Source organism: Symphalangus syndactylus, chromosome 17 (assembly GCF_028878055.3).
Source record: "Symphalangus syndactylus isolate Jambi chromosome 17, NHGRI_mSymSyn1-v2.1_pri, whole genome shotgun sequence".
Taxonomy (NCBI): Eukaryota; Metazoa; Chordata; class Mammalia; order Primates; family Hylobatidae; genus Symphalangus; species Symphalangus syndactylus.
This window is the reverse complement of record NC_072439.2, coordinates 81,403,248-81,425,165: the sequence shown is the minus strand read 5'-3', so window position 1 is coordinate 81,425,165 and position 21,918 is coordinate 81,403,248. Positions and strand designations below refer to the sequence as shown.

General features: G+C 42.0%; 1 protein-coding gene across 8 annotated transcripts in view; it reads right to left on the bottom strand.

Annotated features, from left to right (window-relative positions):
• Positions 1-21,918, bottom strand: part of USP13 (ubiquitin specific peptidase 13) — a 162,411-nt gene that overhangs the window by 65,872 nt on the left and 74,621 nt on the right. For 7 of the 8 annotated variants that reach the window (XM_063621757.1, XM_063621758.1, XM_063621756.1 and 4 more), the window contains 4 exons: positions 20,987-21,108; positions 14,424-14,566; positions 12,255-12,439; positions 806-900 (listed from right to left, as the gene is read on the bottom strand). In XM_063621757.1, coding sequence (XP_063477827.1) covers positions 806-900; positions 12,255-12,439; positions 14,424-14,566; positions 20,987-21,108 — 545 coding nt within the window. Of the gene's footprint in view, positions 1-805; positions 901-12,254; positions 12,440-14,423; positions 14,567-16,281; positions 16,564-20,986; positions 21,109-21,918 lie in introns of those variants that run through there. The other variant, XM_063621759.1, reaches the window with a different exon arrangement.

The window sequence follows — 21,918 nt, the reverse complement described above, 5'->3', positions numbered from 1 at the left end:
ATAGAAGTAGGATGAAGAACAAATAGGAATCAAAAAAGAAGCAAGGAGACTGAATTCAAGCAAATATTCAATGCAACACAGCAAACGAAAAGGCCAGGCAGCTGGAGAGGATATGGATTAAAACCATGAGACTTCAGAATGCCTTGAAAGAGGAGGGAGGTGTAAAGAAGAGCAGAGAAAACTAAACAAAAAAGTAGAAATGAGTGACAAAGAGGAGACAAAGAGAATAGGAACATGAAGAGAGGGAGGTGGCCTGGAAGGAAAGGGCTAAAACTAAATGCACATTTAAATAGTTCCTTAAAGGGAAAAATATTATACAGTCATGACATCAATTTGAAAACACAATATTAAATGAAGCAGAGCTTCTCTATCAATGGTAATGTGTTGGTTTATTCGTTCTGTCCCCTAGGAGCTTTGCTTCCCTTCCTGAAATTAATTAAAGTGATGTTGGTCACAGATAATTTTAAAGGTCATCTCCCTACACCATCTGCGTTTCGTGAACAAAGAATGATTCACACAACTGCCCATCAAAGGAGACTAATTTTGCAAGTAAACTCCAACTAAACCAAAAGAGTACTTGATGAGGTGCCATTTTTATTACAGCATAAAAAAATCTAAGCTGGCAACCAAAAGAAAACATCTACTAATTAAATGCAAGAAGGAAATGCAACAATTAAAAGCTAAAACCTAAAAAATGAAGATCCATGTTACAGGAATTATATATTAAACAAATCAAGCAGTTCCCTTGCCCTGTCCCCATCCCTACTCCATGCAAGGTGGAAACAGAAACAAAAGGAGACCTCACCCCATGCATATGAAGCATATCAATTCCAAAATGCGCTAAGTGCTTGGCCAAATGAGGATCCAAAACAGGTTCTTCTTCTTGAAAAGAATAAACATCTAGCGGATGAAGAGAAAATAAGCACTGCAATCAGTAATCAAGTCACTGAATATCCAACACATATTTTTTGAACTCCTACTGTACACCAGGCTTGGGCTATATCACTGAACAAAATGAAAACTTTCTAACATTCAACAAGGGGAAAGATAATGATAAACAATAAATAATATGTAGGCATTTTTGGTAAATATACTCATATATCATTCTTTTGACATTTTGGAAAGTTTTTTTTTTAAGTTTTCTAAAATAAGAAAAGCAAAAAAAAAAAGAACAGTTTCTAATAAGTATACAAATATAAATGCCTAACACTTGATTTTTCTAACTAAAACCACAGTGGCATAACTCTGAGCTCAGGAAGAGGGATGGGCGGAGGAGGGGGTGACGGCCATCTGCCAAGGGAGGGGGGACCTCCGGGGGAATAGAGAGAACACACAGGCCCTCGGGGCAGCTTGTTCCGTCTGAGACAACGAATTTCTGCCCATGAAACCCTCTGTATTCTCAAACCTACCACTCACCACCTCTACCTCCCACCTGCCCCCACATCCCTTCTTTCCTACCTTCATGTCCACATCTCACAGAACCAGCGAGAGATCTGTGAAGACTGTGTGGCGCTTCCCTAACGGTCCACTTCGTCGCACACACAGAAAATGACCATATGTTTGGTATTCCAGGGATACTCAAGACTCCAGCCATCCCTGCCCTGCCTCACTGCCCCAGGGCCTCTGGGATCCACACCCCGGCCATTTGAGAGACGCTAGTGTTGGTAAGCTCTGTGCTGAAGTGGGCTGCCTCTTTCCTCGGGATAATAATATCCCACCTGACAACATGAGGCTTTTGACTGAACCTGGCTTCTCAAAGTGGGGTGTATGGACTCAAAGCAGCAGCTTCACCTGGGAGCTCATTAGAAATGCAGAATCTTCTTTGGGAGGCCGAGGCAGGCGTATCACGAAATCAGGAGATCCAAACGATCCTGGCTAAGAAGGTGAAACCCTGACTCTACTAAAAACACAAAAATTAGCCGGGCGTGGTGGCGGGCACCTGTAGTCCCAGCTACTTGGGTGGCTGAGGCAGGAGAATGGCGTGAACCCGGGAGGCGGAGCTTGCAGTGAACCGAGATCGCGCCACTGCACTCCAGCCTGGATGACAGAGCGAGACTTTGACTCAAAAACAAAAAAAAGAAAAGAAAAGACATGCAGAATCTTGAGCCCCGCCTCCAGGCCGACTGAATGAGAATCTGCATTTTTAACAAGATCCTCAGGTGCACAGTGAAGTTGGAGGACTGTTTGGTTTTCCAAAGCTATCCAATCCGCTGCCCTATCCACCCTCACACACAGTGCCGTGAGGAGGACAGAACAGACATTTTCAAGCCCATCTTGCAGATAAGGAAAAGAGGCTCATAAAGGTTAAATGATTTTTGCCTTAAATCCCACAGGTGGCCCGGAACCCAGGTAGTCTAACTCCTGGCTCAATCTTCTTCCCTTTACAACAGAATATTTATGAAGGTATATCAGAACACTAGCGAGGTGCATGGCTCACATCTGTAATCCCAGAACTCCGAGAGACCAAGGTAGGAGGATCACTTGAGGCCAGGAGTTTGAGGCTACAGTAAGCTATGATAATGCCACTGTACTCTAGCCTGGGTGACGGAGCAGCACCCTGTCTCCAAAAAACAGAAAAAAAAAAAAAAAAAAAAAAAAAAAAAAGAATGTTTCTAAAGAAGGAAAAAAAAAATGTATATATCAGAACAGGATACCAATAGACTTGGTGAAGAACCAACCTAGGGCCTTAAGAGGAATAAAGACTCAAAACCCACAATTTCTTTGCTCTTATATTTGAAAAACAAAATCTATAACAAGGAAAATGAATACGAAGATATCACTCTTTGGGACAGTATAAGACAGACTATCCAAGGAGCTCCCTACTCCTTGGAAGATCACCAGGGGGAGAAAAAAAGTAATGCATAGAAGCTATGTGACCTTCTGTCCCATACCCAGATACGTGGAGACTCACTGCTCACCAAAGAAATTCAGTTTTTCTATTATTAATAAGTTAAACATTGTATAGCTGTCTTTTCTATTCCTCTTCCCCCAGAGGCCCATTATAACTGTGGATAGCAACCCTCATTTATATTTTTTAAATATAATTCAGTGTTCTCAAAAGCAAAACAAAAGACAAAATCTCAGCCCAATTAAGAAGAAACGTTTCCAAAAGTTTAAATATTAATAAAATAAACAAAAACCTTTGAATTAATAAATTGAAACAAATACATCAACAGTATTTTTAATCTACGACAAGGGATCAAAAAATTCCACTCAAATACTAGCTGGAAGGTGAAAATGGCACTCCCTAGGCACTTTAGTTGTTATTAATTAGGGAGATAGTTTGAAGACTTAAGACTTTAAGCCTCTAATGATCAGGGCTGTATTAGAAAATAATAAAACTGCCAGAATTGAACCACTGGCATTGGCCTAGGATTTTGAAATAAGTGAAAACCACACAGCCCTCCATAGTTCGTAACCCATTAGGCTCTTGCCACATTGAGAAAATCATATTTCTTACTTCCAGCCATTAACTGCTCCAAAAATATGACATGATTTGGTCAAATGCTATAGTTATTTCTCATCCCCAAGACAAAAACAGTTTAGTGAGTAACATACAAGAAACCTGAAAATGAACTGTGATCTTCAAACTTGGCAATCATGAAGAATTTATAACTATGTAGTCAGAGAAAAAAAGTTTTCAGTGGCCTCAGTGGCTGAAAATGCTGTCCTGTATGTTTTTCACTGGGAAACTCATTTTATTCCCAACTTCAGCTTAGCAAAGTCAGGTCTTAGTGCAGAAACTATGGTAGTAAATAGGCAACTTCTGACAAGTATTATCCATCACGCTCCCCAGCTTGGCCTAAAACTTGAAGCCAAGAACCACGGTTAGGGAGTCCACAGAGGGATCCTCCTAGGAATAGCCCAAGCAACGTTTCATGAGTAACTGCATTCATTTTAGAAGCAAACCAGTCATCCTTTCATTTCAAGTTAAATGACAAACTAAATCACAAAGAGCATGAGGCAGCAATCCACAGAAGAAAAAAGATTTTAAAAAAATCTTTAGAACAGGAATATCCCATTTGTGACAAGCATGCTAGAAAACAGTATGTGCAGTAAGCTCAAAGATTAATTAAGGAAAAGCTTAGAGAGCAGAGACAGAGATAGAGATGAAGCGGAAGCAAGATTAAGAATCTGTAAGAATCCAGATCAAAATGGTAATAATAATTTATAATCTCTGAACGGGAGGATTTCTTTTTTTTCCTCTTCTGTTTTTTCTAAATTTATTATATTTTGATGGAAAAAAATGTTTTCTAAGTAATTCCCAGAGATTAAAATGATGCTATTGGATGGTGTGCTATTAGGACTATGCTGCTAGGACTGGCATGCCTAGTGTGGGTCATCCTTGTTCAACCACCAAGATTAACTCACTCATTCATTGTATTCAGCAAATATTAACTAAATACCAAATACATGTATACCCTGAGGATATAATGTTAAATAAGATACGCAGAGTCCCTGCCCTCATAAGTTTAAAGTTTAATATTTCTTTTTTTTTTTTTTTTCTTGAGACGGAGTCTCGCTCTGTCGCCCAGGCTGGAGTGCAGTGGCGCAGTCTCGGCTCACTGCAGGCTCCGCCTCCCGGGTTCACGCCATTCTCCTGCCTCAGCCTCTCCGAGTAGCTGGGACTACAGGCACCCGCCACCACGCCCGGCTAATTTTTTGTATTTTTTTTTTAGTAGAGACGGGGTTTACACTGTGGTCTCGATCTCCTGACCTCGTGATCCGCCCGCCTCGGCCTCCCAAAGTGCTGGGATTACAAGCGTGAGCCACGGCGCCCGGCCTAATATTTCAAATAGTCTTAGAAGAAATGCTGGTTTGGTGTGAAGGGTCTCATGGTTTAGTCATGTGACTTTTATGCCCTTATCCTAGGCCCCAGGAAATGGCAGAAGTCCAAATTCTCCCTCCAGATTCCCCTACAGGAAAGTAGAAGGGAGAGAGAGGTAAGGATGTACCTCAACAAGTCCTTGTGTTAAAACTACGGAAGGCCGGGCACGGTGGCTCACGCCTGTAATCCTAGCACTTTGGGAGGCCAAGGCAGGCGGATCACCTGAGGTCGGGAGTTCGAGACCAGCCTGACCAACATGAAGAAACCCCATCTCTACTAAAAATACAGAATTAGCCTGGCGTGGTGGCACATGCCTGTAATCCCAGCTACTCGGGAGGCTAAGGCAGGAGAATCACTTGAACCTGGGAGGTGGAGGTTGCTGTGAGCCAAGATTGTACCACCGCACTCCAGCCTGGGCAACAAAAGCGAAACTCCGTCTCAAAACAAAACAAAACAGAACAAAAACTAGGAAAGCCAGGTTTGGTGCCCTTCTCTCACAAGTGGAGAGAAAAAGCAAAGCTCCTGGTCAAACACCAAGTAATAAATCAGAGAGAAGAAAATGAAGAGAGGTTCTCCTCAATGTCAGTGCAGATCTGTCCACCCAAACTGCATCTCTCCCCCAGGAGTTCACATTTGTGTGCCTCTAAGCCATCTGCAACAGACAGGAAAAGAAGAAAAACAAGACAACTCCAGCAGCTACACTAGAAAAATAAACACAAGGCTGGGCACCGTGGCTCATGCATGTAATCCCAGCACTTTGGGAGGCAGAGGCAGGTGGATCACAAGGTCAGAAGTTTGAGACCAGCCTGGCCAACATGGTGAAACCCCGTCTCTACTAAAAACACAAAAATTAGCCGGGCATGGTGGTGTGCACCTATAATCCCAGCTACTTGGGAGGCTGAGGCAGGAGAATTGCTTGAACCCAGGAAGCGGAGGTTGCAGTGAGCCGAGATCACACCATTGCACTACAGCCTGGGCTACAGAGTGAGACTCCATCTCAAAAAAAGTAAGAAAAATAAACACAAAATAAATTGGGCCAGCATGTAGGATCTCTTTAAAGAGAGAATGGGTTATAATCCTAGGACTTTTAGAGGCCAAGGCAAGAGGATAGCTTGAGCCCAGGAGTTCGAGACCAGCCTGGGCAACACAGTGAGATCCTGTCTCAATTTAAAAAAGAGAGAGAGAACAGGGCCAGGCACAGTGGCTCACATCTATAATCCCAGCACTTTGGGAGGCTAAGGCAGAAGGATCACTTGAGCCCAGGAGTTCAAGGCCAGCCTGGGCAACATAGTAAGACTTCGTTTCTACAAAAAAATGAAAAAAAATTAGCCGAGCATGAAGTGTGGTAGCAAGCACCTGTGCTCCCAGTACTTGAGAGGCTGAGCTGGGAGGCTCACTTGAGCCCAGGTAGTTGAGGCTGCAGTGAGCCATGACTGCACCACTGCTCTCCAGCCTGGGCAACAGAGTAAGTCCCTGCCTCAAAAAAAAAAAAAAAGAAAGAAAAAGAAAGAGAGAGAGAACCGCCAGGACAGACAAAACCTAGACTGTAGTCAGGAAAGGAAAACAGGTAAGAGTTAAAAAGATGTCAATAAAATAGAAAAAAGGTAAATCGGAGAAGCCAATATTCTCTGCCTTTTTTAAAATTTTTGAGACAGGGTCTCACTATGCTGCCCAGGCTGGTCTCAAACTCCTGGGCCCAGGCAATCCTCAAAACACAGCCTCCCAAATAGAAGCAGATTTTGTTGGTGTGTCTTCCTCCATTTGTTTGCTCCATAATATTTGCTGAGCACCTACTGTGTGTGAGGGACACTACTAGATGCTAGAGATATAACAGTGCCCAAGAAATGTGGCCTTAGGCCCTGCTGTCCTGGGTGACCACCATTAAATAAACTGTTAACAGGGTCTTGTGAAAAGTACCATGACAGAGCAGCAGGAAGTACCACAGAGGCACACAGGAGGGGCCAAGGCCAGGCCAAAACTAAAATGAAGTAGTCCATGCCCTGATTCCAAACCCTGGGGCTGGGAGAAACTCAAGGGAGCTTATGCCCAGGTCAGGGGTAAAGATGACCAAAGAAGAAACACCAGCCTGAGATGCTATGGAGCTGGTACAGCCAATAGAAGAGGCAATTTCACAGCTGCCTTGGGCATCTCTGGAAGATTCTCCTACAATCACCCAAGACACCAAAGCATCTTCTCGGGTAAACTAGTTTCCATGATGGAAGAAAAACACACCCTATCCCGTCTCCGTCCTGCCCTACTCCCTTTCTACCAAGAACCTCATCCCTGCCTCGCCGAAACAATGTGTCCTCCCACAGAGGAAAGCTTTTTGTTTGTTTGTGTAGTGATCTGCTTCTTGGTTTGTTTGTTGTGTACCCATGGGGACCCAGAGTAGAATTTCATGTGGGGCCTGTTCTTGCTACACATGCCACCGCTCTGGCCTGGACTGAGGGACCAGGGTTTCTTTGAAAAACTAAATCTAAGTTGAGACCTCAAGGATGAGTAGCAGCGTCTCATTGGACAAATATGTCCTTATTGGGGGAAAGGAAATCAGGATGATCAGATCACACTACCATTAAATATTTGAGTCCACAACCTTCTTGGATTCCATGTTCACTAAGCAATCTTCTAAATATAATTCAGCTTCCCACAGGGAAGGAATGTACTGGTCAAGCGGACACAAACATCCTACTTACTGGCAGTTGTGGCTCTCATTATGAACCAAAAAACAAATGCTCTGACTTTGAGACTTCGTCTCTTGTGAGTTGAACTGGCCTGAATGAGCCCAGCAAGTGTGGAAGAGCAGACCCTCAGCAGTGGAAACTTCACCGAGAGATGGCTACCCCCAGACAGAGGGCACCCTACCCCCGGGCCTCAGTGTCCACAAGGCTCATCATTAGACATTTAAGGAAACTTTATGCATGTTTTTATTAATTTATGTGGCTTTTAAATAAACAATAAGTTACAGCTAGCAATCTATTAAACAGATTTAAAGGAAACCAAAATAGAATGTATGCATCCCATAAACTAATATGAAATTACAATTAGACAGAAAATAATTACTTTTATTAAAACTGGCTCTGCACAATATTGGCAGGAATCAAAGCCTGATCTTTTTCAAAAAGTTAACATTATTTTAGCTAAATGAATTCACAACCCTTATCACAGTGTATACGATCTGCATTGCTGTTGCCAATGTTTTATACTTTCTATGATTGAAATAGATGTATTCAAATACTGTCAATTATATGACAAGAAAAACCTTAAAAGTTGTTTCTTCTTCACAAAAACAGCAACAACTACGGAAGATAATGGGTTAATATTCTGAATAATCAAAGAGTTCTTAAAAAACAATTTTTAAAAACCTAAACCTATGAAAAAAATGGCCTAAGAAAGTCACAAAAAAGAACTACAAATGGCCAAGAATACTAAGAAAAATATTCAGCCTCAACAGAAATCCAAATTAAAACAAGACACCAGATTAGCAAAGTTTTTTTTTTAAGTCTTAATAAAAAAAGTTGTCAAGGATTTGTTGAAATAAGTACTGTCATACACTGCTGATGGGAATGTAAATTATTACAACTGTTTAAAAGAGAATCTTGGTAACTGAAAATTTTAAAGATTTAACTCTTTTTGTCATAGAAATTTATTCTAAAGAAATAACTAGACAAACACCCAAAGATTTGCATATATACAAGGATGTTCATCAGAATAGAAAAAAAATTGTAACCACTTACAGAATAGTGAAATGATTTATGAAACCATCATAAAATACTGAAGAATATTTAATAACATAGAAAAACATAATGTTAGAGAAAAATAAGAAATAAAACTTTATACAGTATGATCAAATTTTTGTAAAAATGTGAGGTGGGTGTGTGTGTGTACATATGTGTGTGTATGAATTGACTAACCCTTTAAAAAAAAAGACTGAGATGAAACACCTAAATTATTAACAGTGAGTAATCTAAAGGGTGGTATTACTAGTATTTTGTATTGATTTATCTAAACTTTTATCTCTGTTTTCTACATATGTTACACTGAATATCTGTTTGCTGCAAAATCAAGAGGAAAATATAAAACTTTCTTAAAACTGAAAGAAAAGAAGCTAGAGTTACTCTATTTAGCAGTTTTAAAATAAGTTTCCCATTAGAAAAGAAAGCTTCTAGAAAACTAAAGATACACAAAGAATAGAATTAATTCTTGGCCTTTATTATTAGCATACATTTAAATAGAATCTAATTACAATCACTAACTGAATAACAACATTTTGGTCAACAATGGACTGCATATATGGCAGTGGTCCCATAAGGTTATAATGGAGATGAAAAATTCCTGTCACGTAGTGATATCATAACCACCATGTTGTAGCATTACAGCATTACTCGCGTCACTCCCATGCTTGTAGTGATGCTGGTGTAAAACAAACCTATTGCGCTGCCAGTCACATATAAGTATAGCACATATGGTTTTATGTACAGTACACAATACTTGATAATAATAATAAATGACTATGTTACCATATTGTGTTTACTATACTATACTTTCATTGTTATTTTACAGTATTCCTTCTACTTATATGTGAAAAAAGTTAACTGTACAACAGCCTCGGGCAAGCCCTTCAGAAGGCATTCCAGAAGAAGGTATTGTTATCATAGGAGATGACAGGTCCATGCATGTTATTGTCCCAGAAGACTTTCCAGTGGGACAAGCTGTGGAGGTGGAAGACAGTGATACTGATGATTCTGACCCTGTGTAGGCCTAGGCTAGTGTGCGTGTTTGTGTCTTAGTTTTTAATAAAAACATTTAAAAAGCAAAAGATAAAAATGGAAAAGAGCTTATAAAATAAAGATACTTAAAAAAAAAATTTGGCTGGGCATGGTGACTCCACCTATAATCCCAACACTTTGAGAGGCCGAGGTGGGTGGATCACCTGAGGTCAGGAGTTCGAGGCCAACCTGACCAACATGGTGAAACCCCATCTGTACTAAAAATACAAAAATTAGCTGGGCATGGTGGGGGCACCTGTAATCCCAGCTACTCAGGAGGCTGAGGCAGGAGAATCACTTGAATCTGGGAGATGGAGGTTTCAGTGAGCCAAGATCACGCCACCGCACTCCAGCCTGGGTGATAGAGTGAGACTGTCTCAAAAAACAAAACAAAACAAAAAAATTTGTACAGCTGTATAATGTATTTGTGTTTTAAACTAAGTGTTACTACAAAAATGTCCAAAAGCTAAAAAAATTAAGTTCATAAAGTAAAAATATTACAGTAAGAGGTTAATTTATTATTGAAAAGGACAATGTTTTCATAAATTTAGTGTAGCCAAGTATATGGTGTTTATAGTCTGCAGTAGTGAACACTAAAGTCCGAGACCTTCACACTCACCCCCCACTCACTCACTGACTCACCCAGAGCAACCTCCAGCCCTGCATGTTCCATTCATGGTAAGTGCCCTATACAGGTGACCATTTTCTATCTTTTATACCATATTGTTGCTGTATCTTTTCTATGTTTAGGTATGTCCAGATACACAAATACTTACCATTGTGTTACTACAGCAGTCAGTACAGTACTGTGCTGTATAGGTTTGTAGCTGAGGAGCAACAGGTTACATCATATAGCTTGGTTGTGAAGGAGGCTGTGCCATCTAAGTTTGTCCAAGTATACTCTGCGATGTTCACACAATAAAGAAATCACCTAATGATGCATTCTCAGAACATATCACCATCCTTAAGTGACGCAGGACTGTATTTAAATGCTTATATACCAGTTGGTTCAATTAACAAAAGTATTTGTGCCTAAGACATGTAAGATTTTGTATAGAACCCCAAGATGAGTAAGACATAGACTTGCTTTCATACTAAAAAGTTAGAAGAACTAAGCTGCATATACGAACAGTTATAGTGTTGAACAGGCTGTTCTGAGAACTGAATTTCTAATAACTGGTCCTATAAAGGCAACTACACAAGACAGCACAGAAAGTCGGAAAATCTGAATTATTCTCCCCTTGCAACTTTATCCGACAGAATTCCTACATTGCAAATCTTTCTTTCTACAATCCCCTAAAAGGACAAGGAGAAGGGCTTGGAGAAGTCATTCAACACCCACTCATTGAATAACAATCACCTGTAAACACCGCGCTGTAACCCTGAATCTAAACGCCATGTCTTGAATTCCCTCTTTCAATCCCCGAAGATTTAGGGTAAGACCTGGGCTGTGTGTATCTTTATTTACTTTGGGGGAAAATCTTTGGTACCAGTAGCTAGGATTTCTCAGCTACTTGTCTTTAATGAGTTAAAATAATTCCACAAAACTTGAAAGCAAGAAAATTCTCTAAAATGTGAAACCAAAGAATCCTGACACGACCTAACTGCCAGTCCTCAATTATATATCAAATGAAAAACTACACCGGTTCAATGAAAAAACAATGATTGGTGAGAAGTGTCCCCTTATTTAATGAAAAGATCTTTGGCAATTAACTCTGAGGCAGGCTAATTCCATCATCGAAAAATAACAGAAAAAAGAGAAAAGAGAGAAGACATGTTTTTATATTTCTCCTAAAAAACATCTTACCTTACAGCAAAGAAGAAACAGAGACTAAATAAAGCCTGGGAAAATGGAGAAGACCAGCTGGGTATCAGTCCAGGTCTGTGTTTAACAAATGTTTCCAATGATGATCACGTGATGGGTTCTCATAGCCACTGCTCAATATTTAAATTTCTCATTACTGATCCCGATATTATTGTCTTTTCCCTCGCAAAATGGTAGGAGGTATTAACTGTACAAACATGGCCAAAAGCTAATGTTTCAAAGCACACCATGTGAGGACAAAAAGAAACAGAACCAACTCTGAAGCTGACAGTGCAAGAAGGAAACAATTCTAATCCCCCGGAGAACGTGAACACCATCGCTGCCAGGTGATTTCAGGGACTCTTTTAACACACAGTATCCTTTAAAACTCATATTCTCCATAATTAATCCATTTGTTCCTAAAATGATACTTAATCCCTGTAATGGATTCCAGGGCTTCCTCCTGCTGTTCTAACAGTAGACTTGATTATGCACACTCACTTCACAAATGCTGTTTCCTGCTCTGTCCTCCTTAGCCAAGAGATACACAGAAGGATAATAACAACAGCAACAACTTGTATTAGGACCTTACAGCGTGCACTGAGCTAAATGCTTTATGCACACTAACAAACATAGGAAAGAGGTACCATCATCGTTATCCTCAAGATGAGGATTCTAAAGCTTAGGGGGACTGGAAAACTTGCCCAAGATCTCAAAACTAATAAGAGGCAGAATTAGGATTCAAACCTGGGCTGTTTGCATCCAGAGCCTACACCTTCCAACACCTGGATTCAGGGATTGGTTAAATCTAAGAGGAAGCCGCTGCATGTTCCTAAGTCGATAAAGGCGCACTCACCTGCCCCATCAGGAGTGATGGTTCCCAGCTTCACGGCTAGTGGGTAGCCCATGTCTCTGTAATGCTCCAGCGCATGCCCGTTGCCCCCAGAGCTGTCAAAGAACCACTTTCCACACAGGACAGAGCCGTCAGTCAGATTCAACCAGAGGTTTTCTCGCAGGTCGCATCTGGCACACTTCCATCCACTGGAAAACCATTGGAGAGTAGTCAGAACAGCCAGAGCATAATTTTAAAAACTAACATCTAAGAAAACAGAGGGTTTCAAGTACACAGGTCACAACAAAGGCTCAGTGAAGTAACAGAGACTGATGCTTCCCCATTTTCTTCCCTCAAGACATTGTTGGCCGGGCGCGGTCGTTCACGCCTGTAACCCCAGCACTTTGGGAGGCCGAGGTGGGTAGATCACCTGAGGTCAGGAGTTCGAGACTAGCCTGGCCAACATGGCGAAACCCCGTCTCTATTAAAAATACAATAATTAGCCAGGTGTGGTGGTGGGCACCTGTAATCCCAGCTACTCGAGGGGCTGAGGCAGGAAGAACTGCTTGAACCCGAGAGGCGGAGGTTGCAGTGGGCCGAGATTGCGCCACTGCACTCCAGCCTGGGTAACAGAGCAAGACTCTGTCTAAAAAAAAAAAAAAATTATTGTTCCTCTCCCAGAGTAGCAGGATCACTCAGCACCCTGCCTGCCTCCCAGATGTGGACGAGCCCCTCCCAGCATCTCCGAGTGGCTTTTTTTTTTTTTTTTTGAGACGGAGTCTCGCTCTGTCACCCAGGCTGGAGTGCAGTGGCGCAATCTCGGCTCACTGCAAGCTCCGCCTCCCGGGTTCACGCCATTCTCCTGCCTCAGCCTCCCAAGTAGCTGGGACTACAGGCGCCCGCCACCACGCCCGGCTAATTTTTTGTATTTTTAGTAGAGACGGGGTTTCACCGTGGTCTGGATCTCCTGACCTCGTGATCTGCCCACCTCGGCCTCCCAAAGTGCTGGGATTACAAGCATGAGCCACCGCGCCCGGCCCCGAGTGGCTTTTTTACTTTCGAAAACTGACACAAAATTTCAGGCTAGGAGAGGAGCTCATTTCCTTAAAACTCCTCCATGAGGGACAACGAAGCTTGAACAAGTTTAAAATATTAAGGATCCTGTGTGTATAAATGTCTAAAGTTCTAAAGCATTAATCACATACAGTAAAGCTAGTTTATGCAAATCCGACTACACTGCAAATCTAAATTAATTAGAAAGGAGACCAACTTGACTAAATGCTAAATGTCAACTACATGCCAAGTACCTTACAGAAGTCTCATCATTTAATTCTAATAAACACCTTTCAGCATCAGTATTACCATCTCTATTTCTACAAACGGAGAAACGGATGTCCAGAAGTAACTCTCGTTTCCAAAGACCACACAGAAGGTGAATGCCGTGCAACTGTCAGGATTCAACCAAATCAGACACATTCCTAAGCCATCTGCCTATCCGCCAACACCTGCCTCTGTAAACACACTGGCACCTAATAAGAGGAGATATGAATGGAGCCCAAAGATTATTCCAGCCAAAATGTGACAACCAAAGACTTGTAAGTTGGACTGCCCTAAAACAAGACTCTGAGACAAAAAAGTGAAGGTAAATGGCTTGTCTGGGAAGTGATCCCAGGGAAGTGGGGAAGAGAGACAAGAAAGGGTAGGAAGCTGGTACAGGATATGTCAGTGAGCAAATGTACACTGTGGGCGACTGGGGCTCAGGCCATGTGGGGAATTGCAAGAGACAGATATCCCACCTGCAGGGACAGAAAACTGGGATATTAATCCACCCACGCCACAGTCGCTGGTTTAGGGCTACTCCGGGAGGAGGCAGGGAGCTTCACTCTGGTGTTTCTGACTGTCCCGTGCACTGGCCTCACTGGCTTCAGCAAGCAGAAAAAGCTCTCAAGCAAAGTGTTTCAAGTGCTTGCAACTGGCAGCTTCAGGGCAGGGAAGGGCTTAGGGGTATGGACTGGGCACATTCAGCATCCACTACAAAGCTACAGACAATTTTAGAGAAGTTTTATATTTACTTTTAATAAAAGGCATCTGGTAAGAAAAAATATAACTGCCAATTCAAAAAAGAGGTAGAAAACAAATATTCCTTTGGTCAGTTTTAGGGAGTAAAGTTCCATTCTGCTATTTGACTCTCACCTTGGAGGAATCCTGACTCCATTGTCCAGCTGGGTGAGGTTGTTGGCATATTTAGATACTGGCAATTCATTTTCCCACGTGTCTGGGTCCTGCTTTCTGTACGGAGATTTTGAGCTGAGAACTGCATCACAAGCAATTGTTACCTATAAGACAAACCCAGATGTAATATATAAAAACGGTTTGAGAAAATAACAATTTGCTAGTAAATAGCAAATTCACTAGAATATGAATCTAAAAACTGAAGAAATGCAAACAGCGTAGTTGTCACAAGAGAGAGATCCTGTTTTCCTGCACTTTCCCTGGATCGAGCTAGGTTTTGTCCCTGGCCTAGTGTTTGTAGTACTGACAATGTCACATATAGCAAGAAACTAAATTCATTTTCTAAGCCCAAGCTTAGAGGTCAGATTTAATAATTTCTACCACTTAGCAAGCAGGGTGAAAAGTAGGAGGTGAACAATTTGCAAGGGTGAAATTAGATACAGGAATGCCCAGGATTTACCCAAGTGGTGTGTTTTCCTCATAACAAATGCACACTCAGATATCCAATATCCTCAACTCATCACACAATGGCATGTGGTCAAGGGCACTTGAATGGAATGTAAGCAGCATGGCTCCATTTCTTAATCTGGTGCAAATGTGACCCTGGACAGGGACATGCCTGGGTGTCTCTGTGCCAGATTAGTCCACATCATGAGCAAATCTGTGATGTCCTGCTCGGCACCAACTGACCACAGGGGAGGAGGAAAACAGACTCTCTGCCCTCTCCCTACCTGATTGATTCTGGCCATATGCGTATTACCCAATGTGCTATTGGCTTAATGCTATAAGCTATTTCTAGCTGTCTTTTAAAAACTTATATTGTGGTTGCAAAGTAAACTGGTACAGCCGCTTTGGAAAACAGTTCAGTAGTTCATCAAATGGTTAAACAGAGTTATCGCATGACCCAGCCATTCTAACATAGGTATATACCCAAGAGAAATGAAAATATGTGTCCACACAAAAACCTGTACACAACTTTTCATAATAGCATTATTTAGAATAATCAGAAAAATGGGGCCAGGCACGGTGGCTCACACCTGTAATCCCAGCACTTTGGGAGGCTGAGACCAGCAGATCACTTGAGGTCAGGAGTTCGAGACCAGCCTGGCTAACATGGTGAAACCCTATCTCTACTAAAAATACAAAAATTTGCTAGGTGTGGTGACACGCGCCTGTAGTCCCAGCTATTCGGGAGACTGAGGCAGGAGGATTGCTCGAGCCTGGGAGGCAGAGGCTGTAGTGAGCTGAGAACACACCATTGCACTCCAATCTGGGCAACAGGAGAGAAACCCTGCCTCAAAAAAAAAATTTTTTAATAAAAAATATAAATAATGGCAGCGCACGGTGGCTCACGCTTGTAATACCAGCACTTTGGGAGGCCGAGGTGGGCGGATCACGAGGTCAGGAGATCGAGACCACGGTAAAACCCCGTCTCTACTAAAAATACAAAAAATTAGCCGGGCGTGGTGGCGGGCGCCTGTAGTCCCAGCTACTCGGAGAGGCTGAGGCAGGAGAATGGCGTGAACCCAGGAGGCGGAGCTTGCAGTGAGCTGAGATTGCGCCACTGCACTCCAGCCTGGGCGACAGAGCAAGACTCCGTCTCAAAAAAAAAAAAAAAAAAAAATAATAATAATAATGGAAACAACCCAAATGCCTATGGACATAACAAATAGAATGTAAAATAAAATGTTGTATGTAAATACAATGGAATGTTATTTACCAATAAAAAGGAATGAAATATTGATACATGCTACAATATAGATAAACTTTGAAAATATATTCTAAGTGAAAAAGTCAGTCACAAATAGCAAAATATTACATGATTCCATTTATATGAAAGGTCCAGCATAGACAAATCTATAGAAAGTAGATTAGTGAGTGCCACAGGCTCAGCATGGAGGAAGGGTTGGAGGACGATGGCTAAGGGGTATGGGTTTTTAGTGGGGCAAGAGAAATCTTCTAAAATTAGATAGTGGTGATGGATGCCCAACTCTAATATAATAAACGCTACTAAATTGTAAAAAAATAAATAAATAACAAAATTTGTAATCTACATCACTAATATCCTGCACAATGAGCTGATCGTTTTCCCCTGAGTAGCAGTTTCCCATGTGTCTGGGTCCTGGCTTCTGACCCTAGAACCAAGGAAGGAACAAGAAACAATGGAGGAAGTTCCCTCAGCTGCCATTTCACCGCCACCTAGCCCACAGGCAATTCCTAGCAGCCCTGCGATGGGCCTCATGTCCACTCCAACCCCACCCCTCCTGGTCCTAGCCACCATGATGGTTCCCTGATAGCTACACAACAACCTCCTTACCGTGGCCTTCCCTCTAGCCCTGCCCCTCTTCTCTGCACAGCAGCCAGAGTGATCTGCCAGAGTGATCTGCTGTGAAAATTATATCCTATCCTTCTCCAGCTTAAAACTCTCCAAGGTTGGCCGGACGCGGTGGCTCACGCTTGTAATCCCAGCACTTTGGGAGGCCGAGGCGCACGGATCACGAGGTCAGGAGATCGAGACCGCGGTGAAACCCCGTCTCTACTAAAAATACAACAACAACAAAAAAATTAGCCGGGCGTGGTGGCGGGCGCCTGTAGTCCCAGCTACTCTGAGAGGCTGGGGCAGGAGAATGGCGTGAACCCGGGAGGTGGAGCTTGCAGTGAGCCGAGATTGCACCACTGCACTCCAGCCTGGGCGACAGAGCGAGACTCCGTCTCAAAAAAAAAAAAAAAAAAAAAAAACTCTCCAAGGTTATACTGACCACTACTCGTTGATGACATTGAGCTACTCACAGTCAGGAACAAGGAGGAGGTCCCCGGCCTCAACAAGCTTATAATCCATTAGAGATCGGGACTTAATAAATATAGTTAAGCCTTTCAAAAGCCCATTTATCTCCCACTACAAATGCTGTTATATAATTAGCTTTTTCTTTCTATTTTGAAGCCTCATCCCCCATCACCTTCCAGAAATGCCCATAGAAAATAGAGCTGAGTTCACCACAAGCCCCTTCCAGGCTTTATGGGTTTGGGACATGCCACCTTAGCACCTCTGGCCAGGACTTCTTCCTTGTTCCTGACTGTGAGTAGCCCAGTGTCATCAGTCAGTAGCGTTGAGAGTTTTAAGCTGAAGAATGATAGGATCTAATTTTCACAGCAGATCACGCTGGCTGCTGTGCAGGGAAGAGGGCAGGCGTGGAGGAAAGACCACAGTAAGGAGGCTGTTGTGTAGCCTCCTAATCTTCTGAGTCTGACCTATTGTAACCTCCTTGTTTGTTTCATCAACTACCCAAATCATGTCTGTGTCCTCCTTAGGACTGTCTCCACCCCTACTAAATCTTTTCTAAACGTTCTGGTTTGCAGTGCACTATGATTCTGAACAAGACTCAAATAGAATCTTCTCCTTTGTCTTTGAATATCTTTGTGGATGACAACCAACAAAACATCCTTAGACTTCTGGGCCTATAAAACACTGATCCAGTGTTTTCAGAATATCATCCAAAATCACTTAAAGGCCCTTTTTATGGGTGACAGCTGAAGGTCAGGATCCATCATCCTGTAATCACACTGTGAACTATTTTTCCCTGGATATGTTATCTGAAGTGATGCGAAAAGACCTTGGTACTAGTCCTGGCTCCATCCCAAGCCTTCGTAAGCCTCCAGTTCAGTTCTGCACTGGAACTGGCTCAAACTGGCTCATAAGAGTCCAGCTTTAAATTTTAAGAAATTCAGCAAGATGGTTGCTAAACACAGCCTTTATAAAACATTAAATCATATAAACTTACGACTAAATAAAATGTTTTCAAAAGGTGACATATAATCAAAAATTCTTCACTTCCTAATTGTTTTACTGTATCTCATTATTATCTATGTGCTCTTGAGGTTTTATTTACATGCATGTCAACGGAATGCTGGAAATTCTGTATAATGATCTGCCACCACCAATCTCTTTCCAACACCGCATTCAGTGACGTCACATTGATAACCTGAAATCAGTCATGGTGGGAGTATTTACACCATGGAATCAGCAGACACTACAAAACAGGGCTTTTTTTTTCCTAGGGAGCCTGTTGTTAAACATTTAGAAGCACACCACTGCTCCAATTTCTGATGTCAAAAATGAAGGCACTGGATTTCAAGCTCTAAGACCCCTGCTGAGCTCACAGTGCTATGTCTCTGTGAACCCAGCATCACTCAGAGGTGCTTTAACTTTCTGGTAGAACCTATAGAGTCACTCTCTGAAACTGAAATTCTTCTGCACTAAGACACTCAGAAGATGAAGGAAGAATCACCTGGTTACATGTTTTGAGCTCAATAATTTTTGTTACTTAACAGTTTAAAAAGAGAATTGTTGAACACCAAAAATATAGCAAAAGCATGAAAAGCAAATATAGTAACTGGCATCTTCTATGTAGATAAATCCTATCAGTTACCATCAGATAAGTCCAGGCTTTTCCTTTAATCTCCCCACCCTCATCTTCCAAATAATTCTCTCTTCTTTTTTCATTCTTAAAATATTTCTTAATACTAAAAGACTCTATATTAAAAATGACATATCTTGCTGGATTCAGATTTCTATGGCACTTCTCTTTATTTTAAATAAGACTAATCACATTTCAAATTATACTTCAAGTACAACAATAAGAAAAGGCTTTTTTATTAATTTTTTTAACATAAAGACTTATTCATGAGGGGCTGAAAGGAAAATAATTTATCATAACATTTATTCACCATGTTTCTTCTCTTCTGACGGCAGAAATAAGAGTTATATTAAACAAGGCAGTAAGAACTCTCAGTATTACAGAAATATAAGCATTAGTATATAATTTCAGGTAATGGGATGAGGTAAGGCCATTTTGTCCACTAATATATTTTATCCTTGGTAACAGCCACATGAGTCAACATGGAATTGGAGAAAGCAAAGGTAATTTAATTCCATATGCCTTACTGAACACTGTGCACTTAGTACTAAAAGAAGAGGCACAATAAATAAATATACACAAAATTCTCATTTCTATGATCTTAGATATAAAGTAGATTGGGCCAAAAGAGAATGAATGGTGGAAACCGAGTCCCTAGTGACATGGAAACCCCAAGCACAAATGTCCCCTCTTGGCAGGGACAAGTGAGCAGATGGCTACAGAGAGAGTCATGCAATGTCCAGAAGACTCCGGGATCTAAAGAGCTGGCTTTGGTTCTGGCATGGTTTGAGGAGGGAAAAAATGAACAGGCATGTCTAAACTCAACCCACCCTGACCCCACTGCCATCTGTGGCCAGGCTCTGGGAAGTCAAGGTGTGCACAGAGTGGAAAGAGGAAAAGAAATGGGAGACCTGGCGGGGGGCGGTGGCTCACGCCTATAATCCCAGCACTTTGGGAGGCCGAGGCCAGCGGATCACGAGGTCAGGAGATCGAGACCATCCTGGCTAACACAGTGAAACCCCGTCTGCACTAAAAATACAAAAAATTCTCTGGGCGTGGCAGCGGGCGCCTGTAGTCCCAGCTACTAGGGAGGCTGAGGCAGGAGAATGGCGTGAACCTGGGAGGCGGAGCTTGCAGTGAGCCGAGATCGCGCCACTGCACTCCAGCCTGGGCGACAGAGCGGGACTCCATCTCAAAAAAGAAAAATAAGTAAATAAATAAATGGGACACCAAAACAAAAAAAAAAGGAAAGAGGACAAAGTGGTACAGGCAATACAGGAAATGAGCAAAGAGCAGGAAAAACAGTTAGGGTCCCCACAGGAACTCTGTGCCCACTTCCAGCACGCGAGAATCGAAGGAAAACAAAACCTGGCTTCCCTAGATCACTACCAGCAGCTCCAGCTTCAAGTCATTCAAGAAAATTAAGGTCCGTCCACAAAACTGGATTAGAAAGAAAGGAAAAGGAAGGAAAGAGAAGGGAAGAGGAAGGGGGAAGCTCACAGCTAAAAATATCTAAAACCTAGAAAGTAGTCTTAGTTCACACAGGGAGTAAAACTGAAAAGAAGGTTCATTTAATCCCAGAGCTCCCGCAGACCTGTAGTTTGTAAACGCTTTGTTCTTTTTGGAACTGCGTCGCTATTGTTTCAGCAGTGGAGCACTTCTATTTTTTTCCAAACAAAATGTTACATGGAAGGCCAACATAATAAACATGATAAAAAGACTGTCATCCCTCTGATCAGAAAAGAGTCCCTCTCCAGCAGTCCCTGTAGATCTGGGGTGCAGAGTTTGAAAATCTAAGGAACAGACTGTGATTTAGGAGGCAAGAAGCCAGCCCAACCTGGAGAAGACCAGCTAATGAGCAACAAAGCCCTAACAGCACTTGAAGTAAGAGACAGCAAAAGGCCCAGCACTACTGAAATGTAAGCCGGCAAGACCCCTGTCACAGAAGAGAAGAGGTATGTGCATGTTCACGCTCATTCTCATCCTCTTCTCTCATTCAACCCGCTTTTCCCACCCCACCCCACCCCCGCACACACACACATCGCACACGCACACACACCTGACACAAAGTCATGCGCATCTAGCTAGCAGCCGTGCACACTCACTGACCAGGGCTGGTAACTCCTCAATATTTGGTAGTGCTATTTCATAGTGATCTGGGAATATAACAAGTTTGGCTTCATCTTCATATTCATAATCGTCGCTATTTAAATCGTCATCAGTATCTAGATCTGAGGAGAAAACAAAAACAAAGAACAAGAAGTGAGGAAAATAATATCCCACACTACGGCAGCACTCACTGGAAAAGCCAGAAATCCAAGGCGATGATGAAATACCAAGGGTGTGACATCTACAGCTTTCTCCTCTGACAGGGCCATCCATCTGTCCTAAACCACCAATAGCAGGCCTTTCCATCAAGTTATGAATACTTATATATCAGTGACTGATGTATGAAGACTTAGCCATTTCATAAAGCTTTACAGTTAAAATAGACAAATGTGCAAGATACTCAATTCTCAGAGAGAATTTCTCAGAAAGAAAATTTCTTAGAAACTCCTAAAAAGGAAAGGATTGGTAATTACAATGTGTCAGGTACCTGGTTCCTGACTTCACAACAATAGGATGGAATGGTTGTTTGGTTTTAGAGTTGACAAACTTAGGTTCAAGACTAGCTCCAAAACTTAATGTCACTTTGGGCAAGTCATAAACTCTCTAAGCCTTAGTTTTCTCGTTTATAGCATGAAGATAGTAGCATGTATCTCACACAGTTTACACAGGAGATAAACGAGAACAAGAGGCTTGGCATATAATAGGTAGTCAATAAATGTTAGCTATTATTTAAAAACAAAATCTCCCTCTTGCTCTCTCCCTCTCCCTCTCTTAAAGTGTTGAGTTATTGCCTAGTAGACCCGAGGTGGAAGCCCTATAATGTGAGTAGTCATATTGTCCTCGGCTGTGGAGAATTCTCAGTAAAGAAGATGAGCTCCTCCAGCCTGTTATCTATCAAGTCGTCCCCTCTTTGCTTGGTTCATCTCTGGTAA